The sequence below is a fragment of the Rhynchophorus ferrugineus genome, unplaced genomic scaffold (genome assembly GCF_030347505.1).
Source record: "Rhynchophorus ferrugineus isolate W39M unplaced genomic scaffold, kcgeb_rfMv2 rfM1, whole genome shotgun sequence".
In the NCBI taxonomy this organism is placed as follows: Eukaryota; Metazoa; Arthropoda; class Insecta; order Coleoptera; family Curculionidae; genus Rhynchophorus; species Rhynchophorus ferrugineus.
The window spans coordinates 37,112,575-37,127,857 of NW_027472580.1; the positions used below are offsets into that span (position 1 = coordinate 37,112,575).

Below are 15,283 nucleotides of genomic sequence, written 5' to 3' on the forward strand. Positions count from 1 at the left end.
TAGACTAAACACTTCACTGTCATTATCTAGTATATTGGACGTCACTAATAGTCCTAAGAATTTAACACAAATATTTTGGATTACACTCGTATGGGTTCTAGAGAGATATTGCGTTGTATCACTTCATTAGACCAAATGGGCCTAAAACTGATCTGTACAGCGATATCTTCTAAACTAAGAATAACTGTTTGCATCTTATAAGACAATTTGCTTGTCCTGGAACAATGTTTATTTTTCCTAATATTGAGCCTAATATTAAGCCTTTTGATGTATAATTACCAGGTAGACGGCATTATAGGTGATAAACCTATAGGAAATGACATGAGAATTATAACTATTTAATCCATTTCCCTAATTATAAGAAAGTAATTCATTCGTAATTTTAAATTAAATATAAATATTATTAATTTTAGGTACTTTTCTGATTCTGACACTGATAAATACATTTGAAATTGAGGATTTAGAACGCTGATAATTTTATTCATCATTTATTTCATCTGCAGAGAGCACAGCAGGAAAGGAATTTTTAAGTGATTAGATAAAATTTCAGCCTTTAGTTTATTGTTCTTAGCCCATTTATTGTTATTATTTTAAGCTGGTGGTCTGCGCTGTTGGCACATTTTGAAAATTTTTCTTGCTTTTTAAAATAGATAACTTCCTTAGGATAATTGGAAAAACATTTTCCAAGTGTTCTTGACATTACAGTACATTGTTTTTTTCGGTTCTTGTATTGCTTTGTTACATTTTCTCGTTTTCTTCGGTTCTCACTTGTTGCTGATCTTTTGTTGTTTCCTTTTTGTACAAATTTCTGCTTATATATTATGCATATATATATTTCTGTACGGATCTCACTATTATGGGTTTCGTACTATCGTACAGCCTATGGCAACAAAAGCATGTATATTTAATAATGAACATTTTCTACTATATTTTTCTAACCTAAATTTATTTTAAAAATCTTTTACCCCGCTGATTACCCTGACTTGGGTCCTCGGGAAAACGAATCAATATGGTTGAAAACAGAAGACTCTAATAAACATTAATTTTTGTATATTAATACATATCTGAAACAACTGATTGGAAATAAGAATTAATTTCAATTGAAATTGTTATTCTTAGATATTTTTTAGTGATTGTGATATGAGAATGAACCATTTTTCAATAAACGTATTCATATAATTTAATTTTTAGAAAACAATACTTAAATTAATAACACTTACCCCTCCCCAACCCAAAGCTCTAGCTAGATCATTTCCTGTACCTAGAGGAAGTACACCAACTGCTGGCGGTGGATTCATACCAATTTGATCGATGACGCTCAATACCCAGCCAACGGTACCATCACCCCCGCAAGCCAAAACTCGCAGGTTCGGCACCTTCTTGAATAATTCCAAACCAAAACGAGGTCCTCCTTGAGTCAAATCAAAAACCTGTTCAAATTAACAAAAGAGATATGTGATACTTAACAGTCGGAAAATAACAAATCTTGAATGCTTACTTGTCGTGGATTGAGTAACCACTGGAATTTCTGCAACAGCTTTAGTCCCTGATTGCCTCCCGATTTCGGATTGATGAACACAATCACAGGAGTTACGTTTGTCGATGGAATTGGTTTAATTACAAAAGCTTTTTGTTCTTTATCCTGGAACAAATTTGTTACAGTTTGTTTAAGTATTAGATATAGTTTAAATTCATTTATTTTTAATAGTAAAAGCACGCAAAGGCAAATGAAACAAATTTGGCTTAATTTAATTAAAAGGAAAGTATGTTCATGTCAATTAATATTTATTACTATATTTGTCCTTTTTTAACCGACTTCGACAAAGGAGGAGGTTCTATTTTCGGCTGTATATTTTTTTAATTCGCCGATTTCTCTGTGGACCGATTTTCAAAATTCTTCTTTATTCGAAAGAGTGCACTTCCGAGGTAGTTCCATTAGAACCAAATCAGTCAAATTCAAAGACATGCACAAAGTTTTCGCATATTTTTATATAAAATTATCAGATATTTGTGCAATAATGTTATTGTTGAGCTGATGGGATGAAAAAACCGGTTTAGGTAGGTATTAAGCTAAATTGTGTGGATATAGTAGAATATAAAATATGTGCATTATATAGATTAAATAATTTTTTGTTTATTTTTATTTAGTTATTACAACGATTGTTATGTACATATTTTATTTTAAAGCTTTTTTTGTGTTGAAAATCTAGGTTTGATTTTTTAAAATTTTTAGTGAGTTCCTTATTTATTTTTTGAAGTCGGTTCAGTTTTTTTGTTAAAACTATTTTTTTATAAATAGAAATCTAACACAAAACATTTCAAACAAAATGGTCTCATAAAAAGAACATCAAAGATAAAATTGTCTGAATGATTGTCTGCGTTTGAGAGCGTGTTGCCGCATCAAATCTAAGTTCTCGTTTACAACGTTTGCCCATTTATAACCCCTAATTATTATCATCAACGTACTGGATAATTTTCCAGGCATTTGGCAACCTGGCCAGTATGTCATGTTGCCAAATGTCTAGTAGGTACTACCAAGTACCAACCCAAATTCAATTTTATAAACTGATTTGGTTAGATGTTCCGACGCATCAGGTAGTATTTTATCTCTTTTTAACTAAAATAAGAAGGAAAAATCTACACCGGGTTTAAAACGAATTTTACAATTTTACAATTTGTAGGCGTCCTCTATAATGTACATTGGCTGTTATTGTGGATGCACTATAAGTGCTTTCTGATACTCTACTGAGTAAAGCAAATTCGCACGATTTTCAGTATATTGTGTCAGTATATATCTACAGCTATATATATATATATATATATATATATATATATATATATATACATATATATATATATATATATATATATATATATATATATATATATATATATATATATATATTCTTCTATATATATACAGCTATGGTGTAAACTGACTATTTGTTATAATAGTTATGTATACATATATAAAGTAGCAATGGTAGTAATAAACCTTTAAAATACCAATTTCAAAGATTTGTTAAAAATAATTAAAAATGTTTTTTTTTGTGAAGTTTAAGAAATATATTTACTTTTTTCGAAAAAAATATCGAATCGAAGATATATAGGTCAAAAAAATATCGGCCAAAAATATTGATATTTGTTTCAAAAAATATATTATAGACTAAAAGTTATGCTATCAAACGACATGACTAATAGACATATAGAATTAAATAATGAGGTTAGTATTTAGAATAAAGTAGAATAGTGATTAGAATAAGTACTAGATTATAAGTTTCTACAGGACATCACTTACAGAAGTAATATTGTACGTGTTATTATACAATTATTAGTTAGTTATTATAGTTATTATATAATCTAGAAGATTAACAGAATGTATACTATTGTCAATGGATCAGATATACTAAGTCTTTTGCAGATATGGGAAACGCATTAAGGAAAATGCAGTCATTAAATTTAAGTTTACGAATGATAATCTAGACACATTTAGTAACAGAAGTAATTAAGGAGAAATACAGTAATATCACAGGTAGTAACAGATAATGAAATAATGAGAAATACAGTTATATCAAAACGGCTTCACAAGAAAATACAGGAACGAAGAAAACAATAACTAAACGTAGCAGGATAAACATACTTTTAAATGAAAATAAAATACATTATATGGATATACTTAACTAGGTTAACTAGGTGGAGTAGGCATCCGATGCTACATAATTATATAAAAACGCGCCTAGAACTCATGGTGGTTTGAAAAGGAATTCAATGTATATATAATAAAACAACTCTAACCTATGAAGTATTGTTTGCAGGGACTTTTTTTGTACATACGTCATCAAGATGTTTAATGTATTGCCTGTCGCAGTTTATAAAATTCGTTTGATTCGCTAAATACGTTTTAGAATCAGACAATATTTTCCTTCTCATTTTATTTTAGTTAATAAGAGACACAATGTTATCTGATTAGTTCAAACACGTAAAAAAGAATGAGCCTGTCAAAGTCGTCCGGTTGTCAGACGTATGCAAATGTACTGTAATATTAAAAATAAATTATATTTGATAAAAATTAGTTCAATTATTTGATTTAGATTTGAATTTTGTTGTACGTCAAAGCCAAACTGAACTAGAACTCAGAGTTGATGCGGCAACATTGCGACCTTTTGATGTCACAAGTTTAAAGGACGTATGTACAAAATAACTTTGAACATACTATAGTTTACTTCCTTGTAACTCCTTCGCTAATATATGCATAAGATAAACTATAATGTTAAATAAATTATTTAAAGCAAAAAAATTCGTAGTAGATATTCAACAAGCTGCTTGGAATAATACTCCAGAATTAAAGGAATTTATCCAAAAGAAGTGAAGGAAATGGTAGCCTAAAAACGAAAATTGTAAAAAAAATGTCAACAAAACAGAACACCTGAAAATAAATATAGCTTAAACAATATAACCCAAAGACTGAAAAGGAAAATACTGGAAATTAAAAGCAAAACTATAAATGACAATCTGATAAATTTAACACATGATAAAGAAACTGATTATTCACTCTGGAAAGCCACAAAAAATCTAACCCTAGGAAAAAACCGGGCTACACTTTAATAATAGGAAAATTACTGCAAAAACTACCAAGAAAGGGAATTATACAGCTCACCAACTTGATCAATACAGCATTTAGATTAAAACATTAGGAAGATGGCGGAAATTATAATGATCCCAAAACCTGAGAAGTCACCAAACGAAATAAAAGCCTATAGACCTATATCACTGCTGCCAGTAATATCTAAGGTTTTTGAAAAACTCCTGTTGAAAAGAATAAAACTGAAAAAATACTGAAACCTATGTGTACATACGGAGTTCAATTATGGGGATGTTCTGCAAAGAGTAACATAAATAAAATACAAATTTTTCAGAACAAAGTCCTGAGAGGTATTGTGAGCGCACTCAAATACTATAGGACTGATTACCTACATCGAGACCTTCAGATACCCACGTCAGTCAAGAAATCAAGAGAAATGCAAGGGGACATGAGGAAAGATTCCATTCTTATGAGAATATTGAAGTATTGTAGCTTTTGGATACCACCAGAACAGGACACATACTCAAAGGAATCAAACCATCTGATCTTGTGTAGTGTTGTGTAGTGAGGTGCATATAATAATAAATACAACAGTGACATGTATAAACATTATTTCCCCAGAGACTGAGATAGAGTCGATGGGTCCTCCTAGTTATATACCTAGATTTAAATTATCATAAAGACAAATTTTAGGTTAGTCGCAAACGACTAGTAACAATGTAATTAAATAAAAAAAATGTTTTGTAAAATAAACGAAAACTTAAGTTGCATCCGGCAACATTGTGACATTGTGACGTCATAAATTTTGATGACATCAGCCATTGATCAATGGCTATTTTATTGGAAGGATTATAGTATCTATTGTTCATATATAATAAATCTAGGTTTCAAGAATACCTTACTTTGCATATTTTTTATTGTTGCACGATGGTTAACTTTTAGCCATTACATCCTTTGATCCTAATGAAGTATAAAATATTCATATACATTTCCATGATAATTAAAAGGGCCCTTTTTAATTTAAATGAACATTAAGTCTAGTGTATCGTGCTGTTCGTTTTTTTCCTGTTTCGTTCTTTTCGTGTTTTAATGAGATATACTCCATTCTCATTATTAAATCATAAGTCCTGTTATATTGTATTGTTAACTGTGAATCGAAAATACGCCGACGACAATTAAGACGCTTTTCAGTCGATGATGGCGTAATAAAATTGCGTGTGAAACGAGCGGTCACTCAACGATTTCGGTCACGCCATTCTTTAGTTAACATTTTCTTATCGAACACAAACGTTTGCACTCCGACTGTTTGCTCAAAGTCAATCGTCAGAAGTTAGTTTTACGTGAACTCGAAAACACATACTCTTTGATTACATACAATGTTGATATTTACCAGAGAGGACATTTAGTTCTGTGGAGTTACGAGAATGGCGCGTTCTTAGCTAAAAAAGTTTTTCAGCGTCATGAATATTTCATAATCATAAGGAAAGCATCGAAGTATATTGAGAACGAATATACGTTATATGGCCCTATTATGGTGCTGTTTTATCTGAAAAAAAACGGCCGATTTTTGTCAGGTTTTAGATTTAATGAGTAAAGTATTTAAAGTTTAAGGTTTCGTTTATAACAGAATATGATTATAAAGACTGTATTGTTCGTACAGTCGATTGAATAAATCGCTACTTTTATTTGCGTCCCTTTATGAAGCTTATAAATTAATTTTAAAAGATTTAAAGATAGTGTTACTGTGTATTAAATAGCATCGGGTAAATTTGTAACCAACTTCATGTTAGAGCCTCACTGACTTTACTTTTCCTTATGTGTCATTTCGTCGAAGTTTCAGCAAACATTTTCTTCAGTTAGTTGTTTAGTACAAATGTTTGAATTTGTACTATCCGCTGTAGTCTCCAGAACTTGCTCTTTCTTATTGCTACTTGTTTAGTACTAAAAAATAGGCCGATTCGAGAATATCCTCGAAAAATACATCGTTTTTTCGAGATGGAATCTATACACTTCCTCAAAATTAGGAGAAAGTAGTGACGATCGAAGGACAATACTTTGAATAAAATACATACATAACATATGAGTAATTTACAGGCCTAACAATAAAATTAGATTTTACGGACATGAAAAGTTTTTAAACCCTATGCGTTTCATAACTTTTTAACTCAAATTAGAGAGATTAGATTTAGATTTAGAAGCACATTAAAAAGAAAAAAAAAGACTCAAGTGAGATAAAAATTCCTACACAGTAGGAGTGATTATTTATATCGAGATCTTCAGACACCGGCTGTTACTCAAGAAATCAAGATAAGAGATATTAAAAGACATCAAACTGGATAACACTCCAGTCAAGGCACAGAATCAAAAATATCAAATTATTTGATCTTCTAGTGCAGTGAAGTGTGTTTAACATACTTTAATATTTTTATGTACATTGCCGTCCCAAAAACGGCACGTCCGTTGAAGCTATTAATGAACAGATTTATTTTCAAGTGCTTATGTGCCAGCGGTGTCCAGCCGATAAAAGTTGTTTTTTAGGCGTAGATGAGATAATAAAACGTCTTTTCATTTGTTATTCATTGAGACTTTGGTTGTTCACGCTATTTTTGATCACATTTCAACAGTGTTGTGGCTAGTTTTAAAAAAATCGAAAATGTTATTACCGTCGAGATCGCGATATACTCATAAGAAATTAAGAAACAAAATCTGTACTACTTCTTATTAACTTATAGAATTAAGTCACTATTATTAAGAATAATAGTGATATTATTGACATTTTTCAAAAAAATTATCGGTCTATTTCAACCAAGATCACATTATGCAATTTGTAGTACAAGTTGTACAACCCAGGTCGATTTGACCGTCGAACCGATAAGTGCATAGTCTGTATATATATATATATATATATATATATATATATATATATATATATACATATGCATATCTGTATATATATATATATATATATATATACATATTAAACATTGCATAGTTTAACAAATTTTTAATACAATTTTAATGTATAAATTCCGTTATCGTTTAACATATTGATAATAAAGAAATAATCTCTTTCTATATTGAAATCAGTTTGATTATACCTTGAGAATATATCTGGTCACAAATATTTAAAAAAACATGCGATTAATCATGGAATAATCTTTCTATAGTTTGATAAACAATCTGAACATGATCGATTAGAAAATATTGTATTCAAGATCAATTTTAAATCAATTAGTTATGGTTGTCAACATACACGTCAACAAATGTTAGGACGAGAACAATTCTTGTAAGTGAGTAATTTTCATTTCTATTTTTGCTGCAATCGTATTAAATGTTTATCGTTCAGATTTAAATTTACGATTTGTCGGAGTTTAAAATATCTCATAATCGCCAATTATTATAGATCCTAATGGAAGCGACATACATTAAGTTTCAAAGTTTTTAATAACGTAATTAATATGAATCCGACGTATTTAATATATTTTTGAATATCTAATAATATCCTTAAATCTATATATGGTCGATACAGCGGCCTTTGAATTTATAGACTTTATTTCGGAACATTACATTATCAATAGTATCATATACAATTAGTATTGCAATGATCTAACCATAATCCAGAAATATTGATATATCGACGCCATGCCGAGAAAGACATCTACGAAATATTATGCCACTATTTCAAAAGCTCTGCCTATGGTGAGATCTACAATTAATATAACACAAATGGTATACAACGAACTAAAGATCACTTAACGTTGTTAGCAGTTTCGATATTGCTGGACCCTCATTCCAAAAGCTTGCGTTTTAAGAGGAGCGGAAGCGATGCCAAGAATTATAAAATTTTGGGGATCAAATTTTCTTCATTGCCAAAATATTAGGCTCAAGTCACTTTTTAGCATATGTTTTATTTTTTTGATTCAAGGTCGCAAGTGATAGACCCAAACTCAATACACAGTGCCACATTAATTATAGTACTCATTGTAAGCCTAGATATGCTTCTAGTAATCAATCATAATATAAAACGACCAACCTAATAGTATCATATACCACCGAGCATACTCAGCAACTAATTCAACAATTCATTAGATTAGTTGAAATTTGATTGTTTGGGTGATTATTTAAGTTGATTAGGAATTTGGTTTATAAAATGATAATATTAATTTGAAAGTCAATCATAAAAGTTTCGCAAATGATTTAATTTTGGTTAATGGTAACTTCTGCTACAAATTTAATGTGCATAATAGAGAGTCGATAAGTGAATATGAAAACAATGAAAGTTTTATATTTTTAAAATGTATAATAAAATCGTTGTCTTTGGTCCATCTTTTCATCTTATAACCTAGATATAATGGCAATAGTATTTTTCCAAATATCTAGTATGTAGGAGGTGCTTGCATTTATTTTGATTAGGGATATATAGATTAATGTTATATATCTTTGCTTTTGATTTTGGCAGTTCTCTATATAAAATAATGGTTTGAATAAAAAAACATTTGAATTGAAGAAATATGTTGCGAAAGCCTATCAAATACTTTTAGAAAGTTGTGATGCTAAGCAGTTCGCGGTTTTGGTTCAAAGGCTTTAAAAGTGGCGATTTTGATGTTTTGGGGGACTTAAAGAGGATCTTGAGGATAATAAATTGCAAAATATCTGACACTAAGTGACAAAAGGTGTGAAGTGCGAATTATTTCGTTACCACGGTTTCATTAGTTGCCAACCAAAAAAAGGGATTTTCTGTAGCGTATTGTGACGAGCGATGAGTAGTGGAATTACTACGTCAATTCTAAAGGCAAAAGTGATGGTTTGAGCCATCCACATCGACATTGAACAAACTGAACGAAGTACTTTTGCAAAAAAACCAGTAATATTATATAACAGATGCAAAGTCATTCTCTTGCATGACGATGCTCGGCCGTACGTTGTAAGAGTTGTGGAGGATACACTGTTGCAGCTCCAATAGGAAGTTTTGCCGCACCCAACATTCTTACTAGACTTAACACCTTCTGAATATTACTTGTTCAAGTCGATGCAGGATGGTTTGACAAGGACACGATCTTGAAATGCTGAAAACTATGAAAATGGTTCGATAACTGACACCGATTGATCGCCGAAAAAGAAACATTGTTCTTTTGACGCGTTATCGCTAAGTTATTATATAAAGGGAAAAGTTCTGGAAAATTATAGAATATATTTTGATTAATATATGTTGAATAATTTTTTTATACATAAATTTTAAAGTGAAAAGAGGATCAGAATAGATGCAAGCGACTAATGTATAAAATTCTTATATTAAAAATAGTAAAAGTGACCCAAAAACTAATATTATCATTAAAATAATTAATAATATTTAATAAAAAAGGAGAACAAAATATCACGTGACCTATGGAACAATATTAGATGGAAATAAACATTTAATAACTTACCTTATCTCTAACTCTTTTTTTACTGGAAGCTCTTTTCTTGGGTGTTTTTCTTAAACTAGACTTAAAACTACCCTTCCTCGGTAACTTGACTATCCAGGAAGGAGGAACTATTATGCTACTATGTACACCTGCAACAAAAAAACACTCACTTAGACCATAAAGTTTAAAGAGGGTTTCGAACGTTTTATGACTATTTTGAAACATCCATAACCGTTTTTCTGCCACCGCATTTCCATCTATTATTACGGTAGGTTACGCCCCATGAATTTTTCCATCTCTCCAAACCAGTTGTTCCGTGGAGAATCGTTCCCCCCACCCCTCTCGAATCATTGTAAATAAATAATTGGGGGTACGTTCGTTCCGGGTGTCTAGAGGAGGACGGCGGTAAAAATGCCTTTTTAAGGCTCCCACGTTCCATCGTCCTTTTAACAAGAACCAGACGCATAAATAAATTCCTAAAATAGTCAGAACGAATGGGCAACTTACGGGAGACTCTCTTGAGAAGGGCGTCTTTAAATGCCATTTAAATGTATTTTTCACCGAACTAAATTATATAAGAAAAAAGGCAGAATACGACTTGGACGAACCAATCCTTTACCAAGTTTTTTTCTCGCTACAATTTTACTGAGGAGCGGGTCTCCTATAAATAAATTCCTAAAATATTCAGAACGAATGGGAATCTTGTGGGAGACACTTCTGAGGAAGACGTTTAAATTTATTTTTCACAGAACTGAATAACAAATCGTCTGAAAGGTTTCGGGAGGTCTATACATGGTCTTTTTGATTAAAAATTAGAATATTTAAGAAAAATTGATTCCATAGGATTATTTCTAAAACTTACGGGGATTATGTTTTGGCAAAAATATTACTGACTTTAATGGCTAGAAGAAAAAAAAGCTTTTCGTGGGATAATCTAGGCTTAACTATTAATGGCACTCTAAATGGGCTAAAAACAAAAACAGGATAACTCTGAGAAGGCGTTTAAATATTGGAAAGATTGGATTAGAAAATGTAATGGCTGAAGATGGACTACACTTATAAAGTTATATTTTTGCAATCCCATTTTAGGTAATAATTAATTTCTACAGAGAAAATATAATAAATATATATCTTTAATTGGTTTGTGTTATTTTATATCATTCCAATTATTGGTTTACTAGTTGCAGAGGATCTAGCCAAATAGTTGTTATAATTTACAAAATAAAGAATAAAGACAGTTTCGATTGCAATCCAATCGTCGATTCATTTTTACACTTTTTCCAGATAAGTTACAGTGTAGCAATCTAAACAAATTATAATCACAATAGTGTATGGATGGTGCAATATTGTGTCCGGCAAGGTGTGACCGAACGTTGTCATATAAGGGAATGACTTTGCATTCGTTACTACAGCTTGCCTTTTTTCCAACAACACGCAGTTCAATTTCTTTAATTAACGTCGGTAGATATCTGCACTAACAGTTTTATGCGGTTTTAGAAGCTTACAGTAAATTACACCCAGCTGATCCCAACATATGCTCTTTAAGACCTTATGACTCTTCAAGGCTAATGAATGGATATTTACGCTAGGCATTTTCGAATTTTCGATAGAATATTTAGCCATCTTAGTAGTAGTTATTTTTCTTATTTTTTGGATATTTTCCATTGCATTTAAAAGTATGGAAACAGTAATTTCAACTACTAAGCTAGCTAAACGCTTTTTGAGAACTTGAACTGGGTTTTCGCCTGATAAGTGGTGTAGTTAAATGACCTCCGTATTTAATGAAATTTAAACCCAGAATTCGGATGTGATGGAGCAGCATCACCGTAAGTTTCTAAACTCGCCTGATGTGCTTCGGCAGCCGATTTCCTCAAATCAAACAATAAATGTATTGATTACGGATTTTAAGAAATGGACTGAAAAGTCTCGGGCGTAACAAATAAAACGTGTTTTTCGTTCAAAATTGGATTTATTCATCAACCTAATCTCCATCAAGAGCCACACAATCATTCCAAAGCCCAATGGCGAATACGGTGTATGAGAGAGCAATTCAAAGTTCAATTCATGTAGTTATTGTTTTGATTGACTTATGACACGGTGCGTTGTCTTGATGAAACAAAAATTTTGTTTTGGCATATGCGGTCGCATTTTTGCAATTTCGTCCTTCAAACGCTCCAATAGACGCTATATAATGTTATGTTGACTGTTTTTCGTATTTGCCTTTGCTGCCAAAATTCCAAGGCCATAATCTTACCAGCTGATTGTTATGCTTTCGGGAGCTTAACGTCCACTCAGATGACGATTGTTACATCCATGTTACATCTATTGTCACATATCGATGCAACTGCTGGCCAATCACTGCTCATAATCATCCACACGTTCTTGTTTTTTGTCAACAGTGAGCAAACGCAGCACTCACTTTTAACCGAGCTTTCTCATAGTTAAATGCTCGTGTAATATAAAACGACGTTAGCTAACTGACGCAACTTCAATTTTCGATTATTCAAAATGACTTTCTAGTTTTTTTTTTGTTATCTGGTGTTACCACCTCATTTGGACGTGCACTGCGTTCTGCATTATTGGTGTTTCTACGACCATGTTTGAAGTTAGCAAACATTTGATTATTGTTTCTAATGGAGTGGCGTCCTTATAACACTTTTCAAATTAAGCTCTAACCTTGAACTGTTTTTTTTTCAGCAAGAAGCAGTGTAAAATTAAAACACGAAATTGTTTTTGTTCCATTGTTTTGAAAATAAAAAAAGTGGTGTTACTCTTAGCACAATAACTCACAAATTTATGAGTAGAATATCATAAAATTTTAACAGCTTTCTTTTTAAGGTTTGTACTAACTGATATAGTGGTGAGTTGAATAAAACTAGTACCATATATATGTTAGGCCCGGGACTTTTTAGCTTTTGTGTTATATACCGAAACTTAACAATATTAAATGGGAAAATGTTATTTTATGTAGAAAAACAGTGTATAACAGTCATATAAACAGTGGCGGCACTGATGTTATGTGATGACACTGAAACTTATGGTCACTTAAAATCGGTAGTTGTTTCAGAAAATATAAATAGATCCATAAAATAGTTTTTGATAGCTGCGAAGTGAAATTATGACTGACACCATACATATCGTTGGGTAGTATTTTAACAATTTTATAAGATAATTCGATGCTGCATCCATATTTGAGTAAAACAAGACCCGTTTTCAGTTTTTCAAGAAAAACTAAACGGGTTTCTTATATCACTATGTAAAAATGGATGAAATATTTACCGTAAACTGGATTGGCAGGACTATATCATCGATGACGAACATTAGATGGCGTTATTTGACTGATTTCGAGTAGAAGAATAAAAAGTGCTGTTTCACAAAAAATATACACAGTGTCTCAAGTCGATCAAATCTATTGTTAAACTGAATGAAATACGCTTCCAAATACTTCGTCACCATTTTGAGTAGCTCTTGGATTATTGTAGATCCCAAAAATATGCTTCAGAGGGAAGGCAAATTGTTCAAGAGAAAATACTTTGAAAGTTACATGACTTAAACAATTTTTTCTTAGTTAGATTGGGGGTTTATTGATCTCTTATGTTTTTGTAAATACTATTGCAATATATAGAAAAAGAAGGGTGATATTTCCTGAACAGGTAAGTCTTACACTTTCTACCGTAACAATTTTACAATGGAAAATTAGAAACGTAACAAATCGCCCACGTAGAAGCAGAAAGTGTTTTTCCTAGTAAATTGAGGTCTAAGAGGTCTCCAGAGGAAGAGTGACGGGGAGGGGCTATTTCGGCGTGTGGCTTCGTACCTTCCCCGTCTTCAGTTGCCATAAAGGCCAACTTCTGTCCGTACTAATTTGGAGCCTTTAACTGGAAATAACGAGACGGGGGCCTAAAAAGGCGCAAACAGGGCAATAAAACGTACCCTAACTTTTAATTCATCCCCCGAATTTATTTTATTATTTATACGCGTTAGAACACAGGGGCGAAACTTTAAATGATCCTAATTTATAGATCCGATAGTATTTTGGTTTCGCAAACAAAAACAAAAAATAATCTGGGCTTCAAGTGAAACTGTCTAGGTCAGAATACAAGGAGAAACTCACAGTGTCGATAATCTATTTAATATGAATATCCAATTACTGATACGTTATTATAAGCTATTTTATGATATATATTCTCGACATTATTTGTCTTGTATCTTGCATCAATTTATGCTCGTAACATTATTAATATATTGCGTTTGGACGACTGGATTGGTTTGGAAAATACAATTTCTCTATAATATTGTACTTAAGGGGGAAGACTACTTTAGAAGATCATGAAATTGAAGATCAATTACTTATGGAAATTCGATTTTTCTTAAAAGATGACTTTTAATATGTACGTACATATAAAATGTTCTAGATTCAGCGGTATTCGTTTATTTGGTCAACATAATCCAGTTGCAATTTGAAAATACAGCATACAGAAGGTCATTTTTGTCATATTTTGATTTTTTACTTTTGAAAAGGTAAACGTACAGTACATGCTTATTAAAACGTTGGTGGTGTTTATGGTGTTAATGAACGCTAATATCAGAATTGGTTCTCTCGTTTTCGTTTCAATAATTTGAAATACACTCACAGCATTGCTATGGAATCATAAAATTGTATTGAAACATTTATATAAAACTGAATACCAAAAGAGGCTCGATACTTAAATTGAATAATCTACGGCAATAATGTTCAAAAAGGATTATTGTCACAGTCCGAAGAAGACTCACAGACAGGTGCAAAACGTAGATTGGCCAGAGAAGACTCAAAGAAGGGTGAGATCAAAATTACATATGAATCATGGATTAGTGTTTAAAATGTATATGAATAACATAATTTCGATTTGAAAAACATAAAAAAAACTCCAACCCATTGTATTCAAAACAACTTTAAGAAAAATTAGAAGTTGAATTGAAGAAAGCAATTGTTTCGTAACAAAAAAGGAGTACAGGAAAATTGAAAGGATAGTTTTAAATCAATATTCTGTTTCTTTTGCACTGTGTTTGTTAATGTGAATGAAATCCTGCCATACTAATGATAATGAATAGCGCTTTTCAAAGCTTGTAAACAATGTACAGTATCATATTCAATAATTGAGAAAAACAAGTAAAAGGAAAGTAGCTGAAGAAAACTACTTCTATGGAAGAAAAGTAGGATTACTTTATGGAGGTGACTGGAAGGTAAGCAAGCACATGTACAATTTTTTACTAACTTAAATTTATAGCTTTCCTTATTATTTTGTATGCTTTTGTC

General features: G+C 31.4%; 1 protein-coding gene across 5 annotated transcripts in view; it reads right to left on the reverse strand.

Moving 5' to 3' along the window:
• rdgA (retinal degeneration A) overlaps positions 1-15,283 on the reverse strand; it is a 281,202-nt gene that overhangs the window by 58,111 nt on the left and 207,808 nt on the right. For all 5 annotated transcript variants that reach the window (XR_013005773.1, XM_076404439.1, XM_076404422.1 and 2 more), the window contains exons 9-11: positions 10,009-10,136; positions 1,499-1,642; positions 1,221-1,430 (exon numbers count right to left, since the gene is read on the reverse strand). Coding sequence is in view for 4 of the 5 variants with exons in the window: in XM_076404439.1 (XP_076260554.1) it covers positions 1,221-1,430; positions 1,499-1,642; positions 10,009-10,136 (482 nt within the window). In the remaining variant the exon portion in view is untranslated. The remainder of the gene's footprint in view (positions 1-1,220; positions 1,431-1,498; positions 1,643-10,008; positions 10,137-15,283) is intronic.